This window comes from Silene latifolia, chromosome 2 (assembly GCF_048544455.1).
Source record: "Silene latifolia isolate original U9 population chromosome 2, ASM4854445v1, whole genome shotgun sequence".
NCBI classification, from domain to species: domain Eukaryota; kingdom Viridiplantae; phylum Streptophyta; class Magnoliopsida; order Caryophyllales; family Caryophyllaceae; genus Silene; species Silene latifolia.
In genome coordinates, this window is record NC_133527.1 from 161979858 (window position 1) to 162003912 (window position 24055).

Genomic DNA, 24055 nt, shown 5'->3' on the forward strand with positions numbered 1-24055 from the left:
GTAGGTCACCCCTGCCGGTCACATTTGGGAATACAGCCAAATTTCCAAAAACACATAAAACCTTCAATGTACTCCCAGCCGGTCACCCGGCTGGGAATACGCCCAAAACTCAAAATCACCTAAAACCTTCAGTGTACTCCCACCGGTCAAGGACCAAGCCCGCCAATCACCCTACTGGGACTACGAGCTTTCTAAAATGTGCTCAAAATTTACGGGATCTCCCCCGGTCAAGAGACCGCCGCCGTCACCCTACCGGAGTACATACTCACGGTTTCAATGCAATTCGACTTCCAAACCATTTGAAACCAACACAAATCGTTTCCCATCAATTGTTTACGTATCCTAGCATGATTCTAACTCGGAAAAACAACATATTTGAGCATGTGAATGAGAAATTTCGGATTCAAAAGATGTAGCATGATATTTTCATCCAAACATGTGAGAATTGCAAACAAGCATGATATTCAACAACCAAATTAGCACCAATCATGAAAGATACAACTTTTAACATTCATATGAGATTATAACTACATAAAACCACACAATTTTAACATAAAAGTCGAGTAACCCATCACCGTTACCTTTTTGCACTTAAATCCACAAAAGACTCGTCTACCTTTCAAGAATCCACTTCCGGGTCAACTAAAACTTCTCCTAAACATAAGAAAACACAAAATAAGACTAAAAATCGAAACTAGAAAAGGGTACCATGAAGAGGATGGCTCGACAGCCCTATTAAAGGAGGAAAGGTAGTTCTTTTCTTACCTAGAAAGAAGGAGGGCGATGAGAGGAAGAGATAGGCGCGAAAATCACTTAGTTTGGATAAGAATTGAGCAAGTTATGGTGATTTTAGGGTTGAGAGCAAAAGGGTTAACAATGGTGGAGAGGTTGTTGGGGGAAATTTCAGAAATTAGAATGAGGGAGATGAAGTTGTGAGGTGTTAGGTGAGGGTTTTATGAAAAGAAAAGAGAAGGAGAAAAGGCCCATGAGTTATAAAAAGCCTAACAACTCAAATTGAGTCAGTCTCTACTAGAAATTACGTCTCAAGCCCATTACAACTCAAGACGGGAAATATCATTATTATTATTATTATTATCCGACCAAATATTTATTTTTGTATAAGATAAGCTTTAAAAATATAATATTTATAAAAATCATGTTTGATAATGAAATTAATTAAATTAAATAATTTAAAATATAAATAAGACAATAGAACGGTTAATTAAATTATAATTGTCAAAATGGAAAATTCGCGGGTGTTACAATCACCCCATCTTTTAAAAAGTTTCGTCCTCGAAACTTGAAAATAGAAAGGAAAAGTAATATAAAAATAAAACCGAAATTTGAAATCGGTTTACAAAACATTAAAAGGTTACTTATCGTAAGAATCGAAATCCTTTCAAAAATCCCAAATAAAATTTTCCGACATTACCAAATTCTCATCAAAGGAACGAAAATGCTCTCGTTGCGCATTCAAGAACATCACATTCCAAATCGAAGATATGGTCAAAAGCAAATCATTTGTATAAATTGAAAATCAAAATACTTTCAAAAACATTAATGAAGAGTTTTCAAAAGTATAAGTCTCATTCATGGAACGAAATTGCTCTTGTCGTGCACACAAGAACGCTAACTTTCCAAGTCAAAGACAAGTTTAAAATGAAAATCATTCGCCGACAAGCGTAGAACAAGTTATTAAACGTTTCAAATAACGAGTTCTAACATCCTATCAACGTCAAAATCAAAAGAAAAGGCAATTCACTCAAATTTTCTTTTGCAAAGGTCAAAATGGAAATAAAGGTTTCATTTCTAAATTCAAAAGGGAGGCAAATTCCTGAAAATAGAATATTAAACTCTGAAAAAGAAATCATAAGTAGGTCAAAGCTAGTTAGAAATTGAGCAAAGTTAAAAGTAACTCGGGTTTAGCAATTAAAAATCAATAAAAAGGAGTTATACTCATATAACAAAAGGATAACTAAATCAAATTCTCATTTTCAAACCTTTAAAAAATAGGGAGGGTTTTGTAAAAGTAACATAAACTTTTAACAATGGATCAAAAGTGGTAGCTTGAAATGTTTAGAAATAGTACGAAATGAAGAAAACTTTGACATCATGAAAACAAAGTACGCTAAGAGGGTTCAAACTTGACTAACAAAAGAGCTATGATGAACTTCCTAGGAGAAGAGTTGAAATCGAATCTACAAGGATATCAAGGATTGAATTTCATAGGTTAACATCAAATTCTAAAGGAGGAGCAAGCATAAACGAGGAAGAGAGGTATGAACGGAAACACTTATGGTCAAAGAGGACGGGAAATTAGGCAACAAGGAAACACTAGATACTTAAATCTCGAACAACAAAGTCATCCCGAACGGTTCCGAAAACTTCCTAACCACAAAACTCATAACCACATAACTCCCAAGCATTTCCTCAAAATACCCACACTTTACTCTTATGCTACCCCGTGGGTCAAGTAACTCCACCACAATTGTGATTCCATAACTCTCAAATATAAATCATCTATAAACGATTTCCACGAAAGATCAAAACTACTAAAACAGTTACACACCTAACCAACTATCGACTATTAGGAGTTCTCACTATTGTAAAATCCTCAATCAAAAGGTCAAAATCTTAAGGTCTTCATACTTTCTAACACTCCAAACCAAAATCTTATTCACACCCGAGTTCACAAGCATAGATGATCGCATTCCCCAAATCATAAAGACCACCAACCAAAAGTAAATAGGTTTGTCATACAATTTTTCCTACCCAACTCAACTCAAGTTCCACTTATCCAATTTTGACGAAATCAAGGTTCACAAAGAATCCTCAAAGAGCATCTCACTCACTCTACAACATAGCCAACAATGCCATCACTCCACTAAAGAAACAAAGAGTAATAACCAGGTCAAGAAATGATAGGAAATTTCAAAGGGATACGTGAACATGACGAGATGTGAGATTAAAGGAGTCAAATAACAAAGGTTACTAGTTAACACCAATAAGAGGCATTAGAATTAGGGAAGTATTCAAGGCAAGGAAATGACAAGTAAACTTTTATACTTAAGAATTAAATACAATCAAGGTATGAACGAAGGGAAGGAAGATGATTAATGGTACGAAGGAGGATTCCAAGGCTTAACCCCTACGCTTCCTAAGACTTAAGGTTCTCTCTAACAAGGTCACGCCTATTAGGATATTGTACCTTTGTGACAAAACGACCAAATTCCAAAACGAGGGTCAAGGCAATTCATCTCATTCCTTATATGCAAGTCTCACTTAAAGGATTACACCTCTATGGTGATCAAGGTAAAAATAAACGCCGCTTAAGGGTTGAAAAGTCGGTTAGATCCCTCGTTCACCTATCCTATCACATATTAGGGTTTCCCTAAGGTAAATCTACCACTCAAGCATAACAACATCTCTTTATCTCAAGTATTCGTCACAACCTCAATGTTTTAAAAACCAAAGAACGAATTAACAAAGACTTCTCAACAAAGTCCTCAAGGGACAACTAATATCAAATCACATCACCATTCTATACGGGATCATTAACATCAAAAATGGGTTTTCTTCCAAATTCATATCCTAAACTTATCTCATGTTTACTCCTAAGGTGACGACACTCACCCTACTAAGCTTTCAAATCCCAAACATAAACAACAAAGCCAAGTTCTATAATTTTAATCACATAGGCAACTTATTTCTGACACGAAGAATCCACCAATCAATTATACTTACTTGGTCAAGGAACTAGGTATAAGAATCACTAAGTATTTATCATCACATTACCTAAGTCTTTCTAACATCCTGACCTCTCAAAACTAGGGTTAAACACAAACAAATTCCACAAAGGGTAAATTATTCGGCCAAAGTTAACATTCCATAAGGCAAAGATGAAGGGGTACATGAGGGGCATTATAAGGAGAAAAGGTATAAAGACAACTCCTAAGATATGGAATAAGAGTTGCGAGAGGCATAGAAGCACAAAGATAAGGGAATATGACAAGGTGCTCGAAGAGAGGGAGGTATCTTCAAGACGGTAAAGAAATCCTTCAAGAGAAAGAGATTCATAAGCAAGATGTTATGGAAGGAGAAACAAAAACAAGGGATATGTCGGGTGGGTACGGACTAGCTTCCAAGGTAAGGCAAAAGAGAGTTTAGAAAGGAAGGATGAGCATCACGGGATAAAAGTAAGGAAAGGTGGATCGAGGATAGAAAACACACCCATAGCGGTGTCGGGAGGAACAACGGCTCCGACTTGATTCTCGACAAGAATGACTCTTCTTGGCTCGGCATCCGGAGCATGAGGGAGAGGAGGAGGGGTAGTCTTCTTCTCGGGGCAATTCTTGAAGAGGTGTCCGGGCTCCTTGCAATGGTAACACTTCAAGGGCATATCATAGCATCCAATCCCGGGGTGATAAGCTTGCCCACACTTGAAGCACTTGCGGTTCTTCTTAAGCCTATTAGTAGATGTAGGCACTTGTCCTTTAGGCTCTTGCACTCTCGGCTCTTGTCCTCCATGGTCTTGTACTCTTTGTCCTTGGACTCTCGGCACCAACCTCTTCTTGCTAGAAGATGACGAAGATGAGGGCACAGATGGCCTCTTGCCACGGCGGTTAGGGCGAGGATTAACTTGAGCATTAGCATTCCGTTGATTCCGAAGAATTAGAGTAAGAGCTTCCATGATAGTATTCTCCACCTTGGTTGGTCGTACCATCTTCTCAAGACTCCAAAAAAAAGTCAACCATGTTAGCACCTAACAAATAGCATGCACAAAGAGACTACCAACTTAGGTCCTTAGTTCTACCCATCTCTCGTTCATTATTTGGGGTCAAGTTCAAGGTTAAATTCGGGGTACACGTGTGTGCGTCGGGAGCAACACATGCTCTGATACCAACTGTGACACCCCTCGATAGGGCATCAAAATTAAAGCGGAAAATACGAGATTTTTAAAACCTTTTTAAAAGCTTAAAGTGCGAAATCCACCATAAGCGATCAAACAAAAATGAAAAGAAAGATAATTAAGTTTTACAATTTAAAACAAGTGCGATGGGGAAAAGATATCCCACGAATAAACATAAGTCTAACGATAGGTGAGTCTAAGCAACCCATAACTAAGGTCCAAGGGTCAACGTTCTCGCTAGCTCACACGTCTTCCCCATAATCTGCATCACAAACCTGTCATTCATGTAAACATGAACGCCACAGTCAGTGGGGAGTAACTCAGGGTTCTCCCAGCCACCATATGTCAAAATGCACATAAGCAAGAACTTAATTAACATATTGATCATGCATCATACTTGAATAATATGAACAAGGGAATATAAACGATCATCGTAATGAGATAGGCATATTGCATTATATTAAACATGCATTCAAGGTAACCAAAACATGGATATGAGATTAGACATCGAATCATATGAAGAAGGTAAACAACGGATCAATTTAATAGAAAATACATGGATGGAAACCAATAGCCATTACTTTGAAAACCTCTTAACAACCATAGCACGGAACGTGGCTACTAATGTCACATTCATACTTATGGCTTGCATCTCACCATAAGAACGGATGAGAACATCAATCCCGACGATCATATCGCAACTAGAGGCTTGCATCTCACCACTAGTATCCGATAGGACCAAGACACTCACAACAATCATAGAAGACGTGCACTCTCGTATATAAGAACACACCAATGACCGTAACAAGCAAGACATTTACAAAGGCTTTGACTCAAACAAGACAGACCCCTAGACTCCAACCTCTTGGTAGGACGACGATCATAATACGGTCCTAGTCTAAACCTGGATCCAGACTCTCGGGATGGGCGACACCCGATTCGACAAACGATACCAAATCGTATCCAAGACTCGGAACATGGCACGCACTCGTATCCAAAGGCCGAGTAACCTCTAATCGGAGACATGGCACGCACTCGTAACCCAAGGTCCGAAGAAAGGCGGAAGGATAACCCAATCTGGGAACATGGCACGCACTCGTACCAAAGGCCCGAAGGGTAAAAATAAGGAATGTCAAGTAGTCACGCAATGTAAATCGTCACACTCCGATCACAAGTACGAGTAACAATAGTTTGCATGGTCAATATATCAATAAGCATAACCCAAATCCGGAAACATGGCACGCACTCGTGCCAAAGGTCCGAAAGGGGTAAATAGGGGATGTCAATAAACCTTAAATTAACCAATTACCGATAAGGAAGAAGATACATGCATAAACCATTGATTAATAGAGGTTACAAGTGAAAAGGAGCACACAGGGGACTCCCAGCCGGTCAAGAGACCGTCACTGGTCCACCTATTTGGGACAACAAGCCAAAATCAAAATTTAAAATAAAACTTACAGTGCACTCCAAGCGGTCAAGAGAGACCGCCGCGTCACACCCTACTGGGACTACAGCCAAATTTCAAAAACTCACAAAACCTTTAGTGCACTCCCAGCCGGTCACCCGGCTGCCGGTCACCCGGCTGGGAATACAGCCAAATTTCCAAAAACACATAAAACCTTCAATGTACTCCCAGCCGGTCACCCGGCTGGGAATACGCCAAAACTCAAAATCACCTAAAACCTTGGTGTACTCCCAACGGTCAAGAGACAAATGCCACGATCACCCTACTGGGACTACTGAGCTTTCTAAAATGTGCTCAAAATTTACAGGGATCTCCCAGCCGGTCAAGAGACCCTGCCCGCCATCACCCTACGGAGGAGTACATACTCACGGTTTCAATGCAATTCGACTTCCAAACCATTTGAAACCAACACAAATCGTTTCCCATCAATTGTTTACGTATCCTAGCATGATTCTAACTCGGAAAAACAACATATTTGAGCATGTGAATGAGAAATTTCGGATTCAAAAGATGTAGCATGATATTTTCATCCAAACATGTGAGAATTGCAAACAAGCATGATATTCAACAACCAAATTAGCACCAATCATGAAAGATACAACTTTTAACATTCATATGAGATTATAACTACATAAAACCACACAATTTTAACATAAAAGTCGAGTAACCCATCACCGTTACCTTTTTGCACTTAAATCCACAAAAGACTCGTCTACCTTTCAAGAATCCACTTAGGGTCAACTAAAACTTCTCCTAAACATAAGAAAACACAAAATAAGACTAAAAATCGAAACTAGAAAAGGGTACCATGAAGAGGATGGCTCGACAGCCCTATTAAAGGAGGAAAGGTAGTTCTTTTCTTACCTAGAAAGAAGGAGGGCGATGAGAGGAAGAGATAGGCGCGAAAATCACTTAGTTTGGATAAGAATTGAGCAAGTTATGGTGATTTTAGGGTTGAGAGCAAAAGGGTTAACAATGGTGGAGAGGTTGTTGGGGGAAATTTCAGAAATTAGAATGAGGGAGATGAAGTTGTGAGGTGTTAGGTGAGGGTTTTATGAAAAGAAAAGAGAAGGAGAAAAGGCCCATGAGTTATAAAAAGCCTAACAACTCAAATTGAGTCAGTCTCTACTAGAAATTACGTCTCAAGCCCATTACAACTCAAGACGGGAAATATCATTATTATTATTATTATTATCCGACCAAATATTTATTTTTGTATAAGATAAGCTTTAAAAATATAATATTTATAAAAATCATGTTTGATAATGAAATTAATTAAATTAAATAATTTAAAATATAAATAAGACAATAGAACGGTTAATTAAATTATAATTGTCAAAATGGAAAATTCGCGGGTGTTACAGCACTTGTGCTTTTAGTTGTAGGTCAGTCACTGGACATTGTGTTTTCTTAGGTGATTCTCTCATTTTATGGAAAACAAAAAAAAAAACAAAAAACTGTCTCCAAAAGTTCTGCAGAATCTGAATATAGGGCAATGTCTTATACTACTTCAGAGTTGGTTTGGATACATGCTCTATTACGAGATTTCAAAGTGTTACGAGTTCCTCCGCCTATCAGATTTGCATTGTGATAATAAAGCCGCCATCCATATTGTTTCTAACCCTGTGTTCCATGAGCGTACTAAACATATCAACATTGATTGTCATCATATCAGGGAAAGGCTTGAGGATGGTTTCCTTAATACAGTCCATGTCAAGACACATCTGCAGTTAGCTGATCTCATGACTAAGTCTTTGGGACAGCAGCAGCACGAATTTCTCTCTGCCAAGTTGGGCTTGCTGTTACGACCCTTTATCAGCAGCTCCAACTTGAGGAGGGGTTGTGAGTCTGGTACAGTTGATGCAAGCACACTACAGCAGCAGCACAAACATTCATCTGCATCAAAGTGGCATCACCAAGTCTCCGGCCAGCAACCACCTTAGATATTTGTATAGAAGCTTCTAGATTCTGTTAGGGAGTTTGTTAGAGAGTTTGTTACACTTGTAACAAACTTTGACCGATGTAACTGATTTGACTAGGACTAGTTAGTTGCTCCTCTTCTTGTATATATACACATACTTGTAAATTGATCATAAGTTAATGCAATACAATTACAAATTCTATTTACATTTTTGTTTCTTCTATAATTCTCCATAATTCTTTCATACATTCTGTTTCTAAGCTTCTGTGCTTCATCAATGGCGTATCATAAGCTTCATGCTGCCATTGTTACATGCATTCTGGCACCATTTCACAGCTACATTCAGTAATATTTGTGTCGTGGTCTGATGGCAAAGGTAATACGGAGTATATATTTGAGAAGTCAATGTTGTTTATAAAAACAACAAAAAAAAAACTACTTCCTCTTATCTTTGATTTGGCACAAAAACCAAGAAAAAAAAGAGGACCAATTATTTAATGTTAAGTGACCAATTGAGTGTGCAAGATCAATTTATTCACCAAAGGCATGCTCAAAATAAAGAGAGAAACAATTGACTTGATTGAAATACTTCAAAATAGAATAGTTAAATAAGTAATCGAGATAGATGAAGTATACATTAATAAAACGAGGTTGTAAGGTTCCTCAAGCATAAGGAAATAAAAGTAAAGTTTACAATTATTATTAGTATACGCCAGATGTACTATGAAGCTCAAACTTTGATGTACATTCCGCAAATGATTAATGAACCTCAATAATTCTTTAGCCACTTTCTGAAAATAAATAAATAATGCAAAAATTCATGAATTTGTTTGACCTATCTTTTGTATTTTATAGAGTAGAAGACCCGACTATTGGAAAGATAAGAACAAGAAGAGAAGGGAGAAGGTAATTTTAGAGGAAGGTTTGAAAATATTAATGGTGGATTAGTGATCCAAGAAAAGTTTTTAGTGATCCAATAAATCACCACTCACATTTTAAGCTCTTTATTCAATGATGAATTGTAAATCACTTCACTAGGAGCCGCGCCTTCTTCTTGTACGAAATTACAAAAGTAATCCTTTTTCTTTTGCCAAAGTAGTTCAAAGCTAGAAATTTGTACACAATTACAAAACTTGTGTTATTAGCACCGGTAATCATTTTGTGCAAGTATATCTCAAGATACGGAAAATATTGTAAGATTAGTCGATTGAAGAAACCCAACAAAATGTGAAAACTTATGCGGAGTATTAAAAAATTAGGGTGCTGATTTTCGCAGTACAAATTTTACTCATCTCAGTACATTGTTGACAATAATACCCCTCACATTTCTCCTCTCATTTTCCCTCTCTAATTTCACATGCTCATTCTCCTCTAGTTTGACATTACCCTATTTCCGGCTATGGTTGACGTCGTTGGGGGAGGGGGTTTGCCGGCGTAGTAGGTCGCTGGCGGTGGGACGTTGCAGTGAGGGGTGGTGGTTATTGCCTATGCTGGGTTTGTTGGTTGTTGTTCCTGTGTACTACGCTACTACTCCGTAGTTTATTTGGTTGCTCGTACTACTTTTCACTCAATTGTGTACTACACAGGTGAGTCTTCTTTTAAAAAAAAAATGCAGCACGCAATTGATATTACCATCTACATTGACTAGTTAACCCACCAGGCCACCACCATACAACAGGCGACTATATGCCGATATCTCCGACGATTATATTACGTAATGGACAACGCAATATAACACAATTGCTAATTGACTAATGAATTACCCCCTTTTAACATATACCCTAATTAAAAAAAAAACTATAATAAATAGTCAATTTAATCTTCAATAATGAACTAATGAATTAAATATCTCCTCCATACTCGAATTATCGTTCATAATAGAAGAATTTGAAGGAGGTTAAGGATTTAACAATAGAGAGAAGATAAAGAGAACAAGATTTGAAGGTTTTTTAGTCAAGGGTAGACAAATGGAAATTTTGGGGTAAAAAGTACTATAATGAGTAAAAATCGTACTGCGAAAATAAATTACGAAAAATTAAAAAGCTATATAGATCAATTTTATTTGAGAGAGTCAGGTGTCGCCGTGTCGGATTCTCTACCCCAATAAGTGTCTCCATCTTTTGTAACAAGACTTTTCCATTTCACACATCGACAAAATAATAAATAAATATAAACAAATGAGAAATACTTAACGGTACTTTGATGATGTGGCAAAAGGAAATGAACGTGAAAACATGAGACACCAGGGCACCATAAGACCATCCCCAAGCAGTGGTCGCGCTAATTAGGTCGCGACCCGATTTTACTCTTAATCTCACCTTATTAATCTTGACCCATTTTCACCTCCCAATCAGAAGGTCGCGACCTAGGTCATCAACCCAATCATTTTTCACCTTCCAACCCTTTTTGTTTTGTTTACAACCAATGATAATTTGACACCTATTGGGTCACCAATTGACCTCATAAGGTCAAGAGCAACCAAAGAGGTCACAAATTGACCTTATACGGTCAAGAGCAACCAAAAGGTCACGCTAATCTCATGCTTAATTGTTGATTAAGGCGACCCAACAAGGTCGCGACCTACCTCGTGACCTTGCTTGGGGATGGTCTAATAAGGTCGCTCTCTGCCTCTGGGTATTGAGATGGCAGAGAAGCAAAAACACCATCCCCAAGTTTTGAGCAGTAATCTTGTTAAATTAACCAGAATAGGCACATTCTGTTCGGCCCAACGCAAATTTTACTGGCCCCTAACAAACCCGTATACAAAATGACCAGATAATAACACACAAATTCGAATGCAAGCATACTCGAAATAACCTGACACAAATGACTTGTTTGCCATGTCCTAAGTGCAGAAACTTCAGTAGGAAACGGCATCTTCATTTTGAACTCGACACCGCCAGGAACATATACAATCAAATCAAATCGAACCAATATACACTCAGATCGGTCAGGGTGGTTAAAATAGTCACCCAAAACCTCATCCTACTTACCTCTCTACTCTACTCATCTGGCATCAACCAAAAGCTGGCTAAATGATGATAGAATGAAGGGCAGAACATAAATACGTAGTAGTAGTAGATATCTAAAAAGACTTGAGAAATTTACTAGCTATCCCCACTTCTGAATCTCTTGACAGCCTGAACTGACTCCTTTGCACTTGCATCGACATCGAGTGAGTGTGACTTGAGCTGGCTAGTTGGAGACCGATCAGCAACTCCCTGTTTTGGGCAATAGAGGTATCACATAAGAACTAATGAGAATTAACAAGTTTCTAGACACTGAACACAGCACTAGTGACTAGTGACTGAGAAACATCAGTAAGTCTTCTATGAGACAATCTCATATGTTAGACCAACCCATGTCCTTAAGGATTCCTCAATGTAATATAAGATTTTAATGGATTGGTCTCATATGTACTAAAAGTGATTCTTCTTTTAAATCACTACTCAGCGCCATTGTAGGCTGGAGATGTAAATCTATACAGTTGGTGCATTTAAAAAAAAAAAAAAAAAAAAAAAAAAAAAAAAAAAAAAAAAAACCTCCGTAGTTGCAATAGGCACCGAGCCAAAAGTTTCCCGTTTTCCAACGTCAAGTTGAACTGAGATGTTAGCTTGGGATAAATCAACTCCAGAGGTCTGTAATTCCTGGGTGAGATTTCTCAATATCCTGTCAATGAACCAGATAACAGCAACCAAATTGAGAAATGCTGGCTTCACCAAACACGATTTTTCGTTAGGTTCCCGCTTCCCAAAGAGATTCTTTGAATATATACTTACCAGAAGACAGCCAGCAATTACACCATCAAGAAGTCAATAGCCTAATGCAAGCCAAACTCTTTTGTGGAAGGTATGATGGTAATAAAGACTAGTCAAAATGGCAAGTAGGTAATGCATAAAAAACCGCTTTAAGAATAAGAAGCTATCTCAGAGTTCAAAATAATCAGCTTCCAGACAAACTGTGAGCCTAAATTCATACCAACACAGAAGTCCACATAGACTGGCCAATGAACTATACAATACTATGTAGATAATAAGGTTGATTGATAACTTGCAAAGACATGTAAGATCATAACAGAGTTCTAATGTCTACTTGCCTATAACTCCAAGTGTTAAAAATCAACTAAGTACAACAGAAAAGACTAGGCCCCAAACTAAGGTAAACAAATACCTACCACCACCACCACCTGACGGCCCCACGAATAGGACTACATCCCAGATCAAGCCTTACCATCACCACTGCCACTGAAGAAACAGGAGCTCAAAGGTTTATACACAGTTCAAGAATAGAAGGGAAAAGGAAGGGGGAAAGATAAAGGGAATTTTTTTTGGCAAACTTAAGTCGATAAGGTAATAGAACTTTGAAAGTTGACAGCACCATAACAAACAAAGATAAACAGAACCACCCACGGAAACAACATAAAAACATATATGTAAAAACCATAGAAGCTTCATGTTCATCTAAAAACAAAACTGCTTAAAGCGGCAGTAAAATTTGATCAACGATAAAAGGATAGATCCGAGAACAGGAAACCCTATCAACTTAAGGGGTTAAGAACATATATATTACCTCTGGGAGTAAGCACTGGAGATGCTATTTGAGCTACCTTCATACGCCCTGCTTTGGTCTCCTAATATAGAACTCTGAGCCACAGCCATAGAGGAAAAATGAGGCTGGGAAACAACGTTTTCATTTGGCAGGATACTTTTGCTAGGAACAGAACCACATGATTGAAATGGAACATCGAAACAAACAGTTGGAGTTGTAGGCCCAGTAAGAAGATCAACCCCTCTATAAGCGAATTCTCCACTTAACTCTGATTCTAACGATCCGTGAATAATCCTAGCTTGCTTAGCTACATTGTCCTCATCCAAGGATCCATTTTTCACAGGTTGAGGGTGAGTACCAAAGTTGTCCACGGTCCCATTATTGAATCTCTGTTTCAAAATTTGGAACAAGTGAAGGGACAGAAATTGACAGAACTAAATCAGAGAGCAGAGGCTAACCCAAAGAAATTAGAGACTAGACTATTAATTGGTGAACAAAATCACAAACATTTTTTTAGTTTGATTACTGCTGAGAGCAGTGATATTGCTGGTTTCCCAGCCAAATTATCATAACAATAATATTAAGGAGTACTTTATAACACTGAAGACTGAACTAAAAAGGAATATGACTTCTGTCTTGTCTGAAAGTGAAATATTCTAAATTAACTACCTTACTCAGCCGCAATTTCATTGTCAAGAATTTGAAGACAGAATCCAGTTCCTTTATTTTTGCAATATACTAGTAATTGACAAGGAAAAAAAAGAATCAAATTTGTCCTTGTCCTTCTACTAAACAAAAAAAAAAGTAGCCATCATTAAAAACAAGTTTCAAAAAGATTACTTAATAGCGACACGGTCTCAGCTCTCAAGCAAACATCCTCTACAATATACCAGGGAAGGGTAGATATGCGAGAAAAGATATTTGTACCCATGGTGTCAATTTTGTGGGATCTTGATTCCATACTTGTTGATATGATCCCTCGTACACTTGTAACTTCTCTTGAAGAAATTGGATGTACTCTATAACCTTCAAAGAAGATAAAACTTGTCATCCAAGATTACAGAAAACAGACCAATAAACCATAAGAGCAACGAAAACAGCATGGACTTGAAAAGGGCAGGAAGAAGTAAAATAATTATACACCTCCAACAAAAGCGAAGCTTTATCCCTCTTCTGATCATTTGGAGGTACAAGCTCTCTCAATATCTGAAACCTGCAGGTGCATATGGAAAGACGCTTGAGAATTTTATTGTCTCTACATTTAGTATAAACTTGTAATGCGCGGTGTGGTCGTCTGGTCGATGATTTTATTGCCTCAATGTCTCTTATAAATATGGAAGGGGACACAATGTAGGCACCCAATAAACGATGAACAAAAGTTTTCATCTTTAAGTGCCTTTTTCCTACATCACGCATGACTAATTTGTTGTTTGACCAAGGCAGTTAATGAGCAATGCTTGTTCAGCAGAGTGAATCTTCCTTAAACAGAAGCACCTCACTTGATTGGCGCATCACCATTGAAACATCAATACATGGACTTAATTCACACCTATCTAACATAAAAAGAAACACAGTAAAGTCTCAACAGACAGCTTTGTCCCAAAACCACCGTATCTACAATTGTTATTTCAATTCAGAACGCTGTTCACATCCATTCATATCATGTCACGGAGCAAAGGCTTCCAAACACTAATTAATGCATTCAGCCTCAAAAATTTATGTCCGTCTACCAACATAATGGTAACTAAAGAAGATGACGGCGCAATAGGCTGCCTCCCTAAAATTTTCGATCCAGCCCCTAAGCGATGAAGTATGAACCTTTTAGTTGAAATTACCGATTTCTCTTTTCTATGTTACGCTAATACATCACTCATTCTCCCCCTTCAATTTTTCGATCTTTGTTTTAAGCTTCAAATCTAGCTTCCGACACTGACTGGCACTGAGGTTACTGATTTAACTGAAGTAACTAATTAGTGTAAGCAGGATACTCAAACTCAACCGAGACCGGAAGTTCTTTAAATGTTCCCTCTAGCACTCACTCAATAGTAAAAAAAATGTAGAATATTCTAAATTACACTACAAACAATAATCCAAAATGCAAAAAGAAAGAGCATAATACAGAGAAACGTTCCAACATCAAAATGAACTCCCAAAACAACAGACTTTACAATTCAAACTCAACTGAGGAATCGAAATTTGTCAAACATTCCTTCTAATTCTCACTCAAGAGCAATAAAATTGTAGCAATTCTACAGTAAAACCGTCTTTTTAAAATTCAACTCCACAACAATAGAATTTATAATTCAAATGAAAAAAAAAATCAAAAGAAGGAGAAAGATGAAGACCTCTCGTTGATTTTATTGCGCCTACGCTGCTCAGTTTCGGAATGCTTAGACCGATAATTGCTAGGTTTTGGCTCAGCGCTTTTTCCCTCTGTTGTTCATCACAATTTATACGAAATTCATCAACATTAAAAAGCAATTGTCCTAAAAAAACTCGAAATTAAGCAAAAGTAGTAAAATTGGAGGAGCGAAAGATGAAAACCTCGGTGAGAAGAGGTGTCAGTACCAGCGGCGACATCTTCGGCTTCGTCTTCTTCATCTTCTTCGTGATGATTGGATGTTCTCATCATTTTTCAGAGAAAAAGCTTGAAGATGACGAAAATGGCGGGTCGTGTAGCAATGGTGCCCTAGAAATGTTGTGGATTTTGGTTTATGTGTTTGTTTTGTTTTGTTTGAGTAATTGTTAGAAGGGTCTTCTTTACTTGTTTAGTCACATGTGACTCATGATAATGGAAAGAGGCAACAATTGTGAGAAAACACAGAATCTCATTGAAGACGGCACATATCCGTCACTTTGGAGTGACGGATACCATTTTCTCTCACAAATGATTCAAATAGAGGAGAGAGGGAAGTACATGGTGTGCCCCCACGGCCTCACCTTGTCCTCCCTATCCGTTTTATGAGTGGTATTACCCGTCATTTGCTCCGACCCGTCTTCAGCAAAAGTAACTGGTGAGAAAATTACACAATTTCATGTTGCCCTTTACTCTATTTTTTAAATACGGATCTTCCTTAATAAGGGTCATTTTTGTTGGAATAAGAAGACGGTTTCGATATTATTTTAAAACTAAATGTAATCATTTTTGAAAAAAAAATTAATAAATTGTAACATTAGTTGATCATTGTAGTTACATTTGACCATAAAATGGTCACAAAATCTCGTCTTATTATTTTTAGATGAAAATAACCCGTCTCAAACAAAAATTTGCGATAAAAAATTATCGTAAACGAACTAAGTATTTGTCTAAAGATTTTTGTAATTTTTTTGTTATTCGCCAAAAACAATCTCCTCCCTTTCCCCTCTCTCTTAAAAACCCTAACCTCCATTAATTTTTGATGGGGCACGAATTTATGGCCCAGGCAAAACCCAACAAATGGATCGCCTTGTGATCCGGCAGGCAAGGGCAGGATGGAAATGCTTATGCTCAGATTAATGCTAACTGCATCCAGAAGGGCCATCCTTAGGGCTGAGCAGAACCGGATATGCGATCCGGATTTCAAAACCGGATTGGATATCCGAATTTAAAATTATCATTTTTTCTGATCCACATCCGATCCGAATAATTCCGATATCTGAAAACCTGGAATCCGAAAATTCGGAGATCCAGTTTTCGGAAACCGGATTCAATCCGGATTTAAATGTACAGTAAAAATTCCACCGAGTCAGCTGGTGGTATTGGGCTATTGACAGACTAAAACTAAAGGCAATTTCAGTCCATTTCGCATTTTGCAACCCACTAAAAAAGGTAACGTCTTCGATCGCATAAATTACAAGTCTTGATCGTATAAATTACAAGTTTCGATCGCATAAATTACAAGTCTTAATTGCATAAATATAATTCTTTATTACAAATTTCAAAACTAGTCTAAAAACCGCATAAACTAAACATAAAGTTTTCCTTTTTTTTTAATGAATTTTTAAAATTCGGATTGGATTCGGACATCTGGTTTTAAGAAAATCACAATCCACATTCGATCCAGTTTATTAAAAAAAAACCGGGTCGGATATCCAATTTAAATGGTATCCATATATTCGAATTTTTTTTTTGGATCGGATCGGATATTTTTTGCTCAGCCCTAGTCATCCTAGTCGGCCAAGCACTTCCCAACCATCTGGTTGGCGCCGAATCGACCAAGACGAAGGTCGTGGGAAAGAAAAGTTGTCAGCTCAGCGACTTACCTCGGCACCATAACGTCAAATAAGGAGAGGTTCACGTGGAAGCTACCCAATAAGCACCTCGAGATCCTCGTTATTTACTCTATAAATAGTGGTATTGTTCATGGAACAAGGTATGCAAAATAACTGAAGTTCTATCCTAATCCCTCACTCTCTAAAAGCTTTCTCTCTCTACAAAAGTTGGTCCGAGGTTGCTCCTTATAAGGAACCTGACCGACCTAAAGTGACCTAAAAAGAATCTGACTTAGGTATCAGGGGGGCTTTCCTCAAATCCCTCGAGGCTAGGTTTGCACTTATTTTTAGGTTTTAACAAAGAAAAGGGAACTCTCTCGTGGACCTCAAGTCCAAGGGAGCATAGGCCGAGCGAAACTTGGCGTCATTTAGAACTCTTAATTATCATGTAATCAAGTCTCGTGTGTATTTGTAGCTTACCTTAAGTAGCACATTTATATACCTGAAACAGTTGGCGCCGTTTGTGGGGATTTAGTGCAAAAGTCCATTAAACAACACATAAAAAAACCACAAATGTCAAATTCTACCGGCAGACCTATCTCCGTGGATAACCCTGTAATACCCCATATTTTATAAATTATATTGTATTCTACAAATTATATTATAAGACGGAATAATAATGTGGACATAGCCACCCGTGCCGCGCGCACTCGCGCATTGGTTTCGAGGCGGCTGCACTTCTCCCACCGAACTCCGGAGGCACGTAATGGGCTGTTACCGATTTGAAAGGCATTGAAACAAATTTGACAAGCCTGCATTTGTGAAGTCGCCACCAATTTTTATGAAAAATTGGAACCGTTCGAATACCTCGTGTCATGTCAAGACACAAAGTAGTGACATGAACACTAAGAAATTCGTTACCCTTAGCATTCTATGTCTAGAATGACTCTCGTGATGCCAATGAACACGGATGTTCACAGAGATCTTGAGTAAGGGGTGAAGGTACGTATTAGGAAGCTCGTTTATTTGAACACCTAATTCTGCCCGCCTTGATAACGACCTCTACAAATGATCAAGGAAGTTGTTTATACTCGATATGTTGTCAATTGTATGCATGCAATGCAACATCCATAGATTAATCCTAGCATGTGAGAATTAACTATGTCGCTGAACAAACAATTTAGCAATTAATTGAGTCGAAGTTGGAGGTTAGATTAATTACATGTGAATGTCAAGTAAATAAATCATACATAATGTGAAATAAATAAATAAATAAATTACAATTGAATTACAATGGACAACTTGAATTTACGTTACAAGTACGTTCGAAAACAAAAGGATTTGAAAAGAAATAAAAAAAGTTGAAACTTAAAACATGCAAATACGTCGAATTCTTACTGGTAATACGAGATAGTAGTTGATTAAAGCCCTAAAGCTAAAGCTACGTCTGAATGAGATGAGTTCGGAGGCAAAAACCACCTCAGAACAATCTGCTGCGCCTCTTAGAAGAGGCGCATCAAACCCGTGCGTCTGTTCTTGAGTCGGGTTCTGACTGTGAAAGTCAGACTCGTTAAATCGTTATTGTTCGTTGGTTAACTGACATTTATTATTGTTATACAACTCGAGTGAATGTGACTTAGTTATTATATGCATATGAAACCGTCATAAAGCGATAAATTGATGAATTAAAATGAAATAAAATATTACAAGTTAGTTATTTACGATGTCGGAATTGATTTATACAAAACTTAAAATTGGAAAACAAAGAATTGACGAAGAAACAGAATCAAAATCGTATATCAAAGACGAATTAAGGAACTTGATATGAACAAATCGAGCCTCTTAAATCCGAGTTCAAATTTAATGACGAAAACCCGCAAATATTAGTTATAAGGGATTTAAGTTGGAAATTATTGAAAATTATTAATGAAAATCAAATTATAAATTGAAAATAAGAACTTCAAAGAAAGAAGAAGAGAAAACGAAAGAAAATAAAGAAAACAGGTATTCGAGGAAGAAGAAGAAAGGCAACAGCAGAAAAGCAACCTCTGGAAGAGGCGCAACAAATGTTGCGATCCTTCTAGAAGGCGCATCTGCTGATGCATTTCTTCTAGGACGTCTTTCGCTGCTGTTTTGAAAAAATAGGTTTGAAAGAATGGTTTTGAAAACGGTTTTGAGCATACTTGTGATATAAATCCGTACATTAATTGGTACAAAATAAAATACAATAAATAAAACTGAGATTTACACCCTCGGACTTACATGTTTGACGAAGCGAGATTAACTAAGTCGTCGTATTAGTGATTGGTCGACTCGATGTAATATGAAAGTGCCCTCTTAAGAGGATTTAGAACAAATTGATTAAGTTGATTAAGGTGTAGTGGTCAAATTGGTCGGTCATGCAAACGTGACTGGTACTCAGAATGATCCGAGCTTACGTGGTTGAGTAGATCAAGCACGTAGGCTTCGAAAAGCAAGAGCGCGGTCTTAGAATGCAAAGGGAGAAGAGAAGGGCGGACACTCACGTGAAAAATATGTAAGGTGAAGGCCTCTATTTATACTAATCACGTGGAGGAATTATGGTAAAAGTAGAATTAGAAAAGAAATCCTGAAGAAATCTGAAAAATAGAGGAAAAGGAGCCCTGGAAGAGGCGCAACAGGAACTGCGACCCTTCCAGGAGGCGCAGTATCTGCAGCGTTCTCTCTTGGACAGTTTTCTCTTCAGCAAGAAAGATTTCCGCGGTTGATTTAGGAATTAGGGAAGATGTAGGCTTTCTTATTCCGCAAGGTAGATATTTTCGTGATAAAAGATAGAAGTTAGGCATATTACTCCGGAAAATTCCAGAATATTCCGACTCGGGTTTAAGACGGATTAGAAAATGGAAGCGGTTTTTGACTCGGACTCCAAATAAACTCTAATTACTGTAAAAACGACCGTATCGACGCGTAGATGATGACCATGAGGTTGACTCGACTGTTTGAGCTACCATGTATCAACGAACTTACGAAATTTCATAAATCGCTCTGCCTAAATAAACATGCGGCCCAATCATCACTGGGTGGTTGGCGGGAGGTGCAGAAACGAGGTGTCTACAGAGCCCCCACTTTGACTGAGGCTTGGACAAGGCAAAAGTCAAAGTATAGTCTCCAGGTCAATCGAAGATTACAACCTGAAGACTATGGCGACGCGAGGCGGCTTAAGGGGTCTGAGCCAATGATCTGTCGTCGGGAACATTTTAGAGTCTGTCGACTATCGGAGAGGGTCGTTTAAAGTCCATTAGACTACGTAAGGAGGCTCGCCAGCCATAAGAAGAAATCATAACTAAGATGTAGGCGAACTGGGACTTTCTGAGAACCATTGAGCAAACTTGACATTATAAGAGCGAGACTTTCTGAGAACGCTTGAAGCAACGAAACTTTCCGAGAGCCGCTAATTAATATTTATTTTGGTTGAAGGCGGAACTTTCCGAGAAACGCTTGGAGAAAAGGCAGGACTTGAGTAGGAGCCGAGACTTTTCGAGAAACGCCGACGAAACTTGGTTCCGTAAGACGGCGAGACTTTCCGAGAAACACTGAGAAAAGGCAGGACTTTCCGAGAACTGCTGACAATAGTTAACTTTGGTAGAGGGCGCGACTTTCCGAGAAACGCTGAAGAATAATTGACTTGGAGGAGGCTGGTCTTTATGAGAACTACTGGATAATAACTTTCTTGAGAACGGGACTTTCCAAGAACCAAACGTTTGAGATTTATTTTATTGATAGAGGACGAGAATTTCCGAGAATCGTGGATACTTAATTTGCATCGAGCTCATACTTAAAGAAATACATGGGCTGTATAGTGGTAACGAACTCTCGCTGGCGAATAAAAATATTGCAACCGCTGGGGAGAATGTAGACTAGTTGTGTGAAAAATATACCCGTAGAAAATATACGGAGTAAAAATACCCGTAGTACTAAAGGAAATATCCAAGAGTGGAAGAATATGGGGCTTGGACCTGCGAATAACGAACTTGTAACGAATAAAAGGGAAGAACTGCTGTGACACCTGCTGAAGAAGAGGCGCTGCAAGGAACAGGCCTGGGGAAGAGGCGCAGCAAACACTGCATTTTCTCCCGAGGTTTTTCGTGCCTGAGTAAAATAGAACTCAGCGCGAGTTCTTATTCATTTAAACCAAAATTTTTCTTCTTCTTCTTCCTCTCGACAAAACCCGTATAACCAACCAAATTTCACAAAAATTTGATCAAAATCCGCCGCAAAACAAGACGAATCCAAGTATGTGCCGCAAATTAGGGTTTTTATACACCAAAAAACTCGAAAATGGGGGGGGGGGGGGGATTCCGTCCCAAATAAATCTGTCCCTTAAAATTGACATTAGAAATGTATAATTGAACATGCTAGGAGCATAGCCATATATTCATTTTGAATTTTCGTTGAGTTTTGATGAAATGAGACCAAAATAAGACGATCGTTGCTAAACCGCTTCAAAGGGCTCGAAAATGGCTTTAAACTTGTCGATTTTTGATGAAACTTGATGTTTAGAATCCTTGGATGATGGGTAAACTTCTTATCATGTCAAAAATTTGATTTGTGACCGGTCTTCCGCGACACTTTCTGCACGGGTGTAGGCTTATAGTAGCGAAATGTTGCCGAATTTTCGACTCGTGACCATGACCAAGCATAGTTTAGCTACTTAGGAACGTAATTTTATCACTTTTGTTGACTTTCTTGATGGTAGGGCTTGAAAAATGATTTAAAAACGGCTCGAAACAACCTCTAAATGCTTTGATTTTGCTTTTTTGCAGAGGACGTACCTTCCACATCGGGGCGAGACGCTATGGAGGCGGATGTCGATACTCTCACGGCCATGGTGGTTCACATGGAGGAAATAGAGGAAGAGGAAGAGGCGGCCCGAAGGGTCAACGTGAGGAGGAGAGGGCGCAAGCTTTTGCCCGCGCCTCGGTGGACAGATAAATGGGATGGCCGATATCTCATTTGCGCAACGGAGAGTCACTTATCGTATCTTGCAACAAGTAGCATGGTAAGATTTTGATCTTGTTTTGCGTCCTACTAAGTCTTTTTATATTACCTGCTTTACTTAGCTAAGAAGCTAATAAAATTTTTGAAAATGCAGGAGGCTGTGAATATGAGGTCCTTTTCCGGGTCTACGACCAAGATGGAGGCCTACGAGAAGCTATCGGGGGAGTAGAAGGCGATCGCCGTGAATATGAGGTCCTTTTCCGGGTCTACAACCAATATGGAGGCCTACGAGAAGCTATCGGAGGAGTAGAAGGCGATCATTGAGCGTGGGACCTTCGGATCCTTAGTGAGGGGCCGGCGAGAGATCAAGAGGAAGAAGATTCGGGTCAACATGTGCCTGATTCGAGCTTTCCTAGATCGCTTCTGGGATACGACCTCGACTTTCCATATGCCTTTTGGAGAGATCGGGGTCACTTTGGAGGACTACGACATGATCTCCGGCTTGCCTTGTGAAGATAAGCCGATAGTGTGGCCTGCGACGGTCATGGGAGCGGATTCAGCCGAGGCTAGGGGTTTGATCGGCTGGAACCTGGCCAAGGCTGCGGCTAGGGTACCCGGCCTAGTTCCGAGTTCTTACGTCAAGGATTACTTTGACGGCAAGACTCCGGCGAAGGTGCAGATGACTGCAGGTGGTAGGATGGTGCCTCCTCCATCGTGTACAGCTGAGCAGCGAGCCCGACTGTGGCTCTGGTGGTTTCTGCATGTCTTTGATTTACTTCGGAGACAAGAGGGAGAGGTTGTCGATAAAGCTTCTTCCCGTCCTTACTGACTTGAGTAGCCTAAGTCACTTGGACTTGGTTACTCCTAGTTTTGCGGTCCTCATATGGTACATGAGGACCATGGTTCGTCCCGAGCTGATAGAGAAGGGGACTTCTCCTACTACTGTCAGTCCAGGTCTCATTTTGGAGGTATGAACCTCCCTTTACTTTTCTTTTGATTTTTAGAAATGGTAGAACTGCTTATAAATGAAAGATCATTTAACAGTATGAAATAAAAGGCCGTTTTGAATTGAAATTTGAAAGATTATGAATTGAATTAAGAATGGGAAAGATCATTTTGAATTGATTTGAAATGGGAACTTTTGATTTTGAATTGAATTGAAATGGGAATTTTTTATTTGAATTGTGGGTTCGAATTGAATTGGGAATTTTTTATTTGAATTTGAATTGAATTGGGAATTTGATTTGAATTTGAATTGAATTGGGAATTTGATTTGAATTTGAATTGAATTGGGAATTTGATTTGAATTTGAAATAAGAATCGAAAGATCGAATAGAAATAGAAATGATGGATCGTTTTGATTTGATAGATCATTTTGATTTGATTTGAGATAGGAGGGAATGAGTAGGAATTTGGAAAAAATAAAAGATCATTTTGAAAATGATGAAATTTTAAATTGAATAAAGGATTACTGTATATGATCATTTCTGCTTTTCAGACATGGGTGTACTCGTACTTCCCCGGCTTTGCTCCCAAGAGGGCCGCGGGTGTGGCGAGAGAGTATCCCGTAGTAAGGGATTGGATCGTGTGCCGGCAGAAGAGCCAGAGATCTTCTTACGACACCTGTAGGAGGGGTGTCAATGTTGTGCAGCTCGACAGTGTAAGTATTTCCCTTGCTCTCGATCTTTATTTACCTTTCTTTGAATAGTAATGATCATAGGAATGACCCCCTGGTATCCCTTTCAGTGGGTGCTGAGACCTTGGGAGGACTACGCTGGTGCTCCAACTTTCGTAGCCGACGTTCTCCGACCTAGGAGTTCGAGTAGGCTGCTTCTGGCGACGTCTATGGGACCTTTGTGGTACCTGGGTGAGCGGTTGGTCCGACAGTGCCTCCGTGACGCTTTTGTGGTTCCTATTAATCCTCCACGGACAATGTTTAGGGAGCCTTCAAAGGTTGATAGGACGGTTGTCCTTGCAGAAGCGAGCGGCGATGCTTTTTTCCTTCCCGAGCTCGAGTACTCGGATTTTGTGCGGAGACGCC

General features: G+C 38.8%; 1 protein-coding gene across 1 annotated transcript; it reads right to left on the reverse strand.

Moving 5' to 3' along the window:
• Positions 1–11088: 11088 nt before the first annotated feature.
• On the reverse strand, positions 11089–15652 carry LOC141643217 (transcription factor BIM2-like). Its single transcript, XM_074452265.1, has 7 exons — positions 15391–15652; positions 15192–15279; positions 13990–14059; positions 13774–13872; positions 12868–13235; positions 11841–11967; positions 11089–11519 (listed from the first exon to the last, which is right to left on the reverse strand). Exons 1-7 carry the CDS (start codon positions 15476–15478, stop codon positions 11406–11408), a joined length of 954 nt encoding a protein of 317 aa, XP_074308366.1. The 5' UTR covers positions 15479–15652; the 3' UTR covers positions 11089–11405.
• Positions 15653–24055: the final 8403 nt, after the last annotated feature.

What these genes read in the sequence shown, in the direction of transcription:
- LOC141643217 (XM_074452265.1), bottom strand. Translation starts at nt 15,478, where the DNA reads ATGATGAGAACATCCAATCATCACGAAGAAGATGAAGAAGACGAAGCC. An exon ending in AAGCTTCGCTTTTGTTGGAG is followed by an intron (nt 13,873 to 13,989) that starts GTGTATAATTAT and finishes TCTTCTTTGAAG; the next exon opens with GTTATAGAGTACATCCAATT. An exon ending in CCACAAAATTGACACCATGG is followed by an intron (nt 13,236 to 13,773) that starts GTACAAATATCT and finishes ATTTTGAAACAG; the next exon opens with AGATTCAATAATGGGACCGT.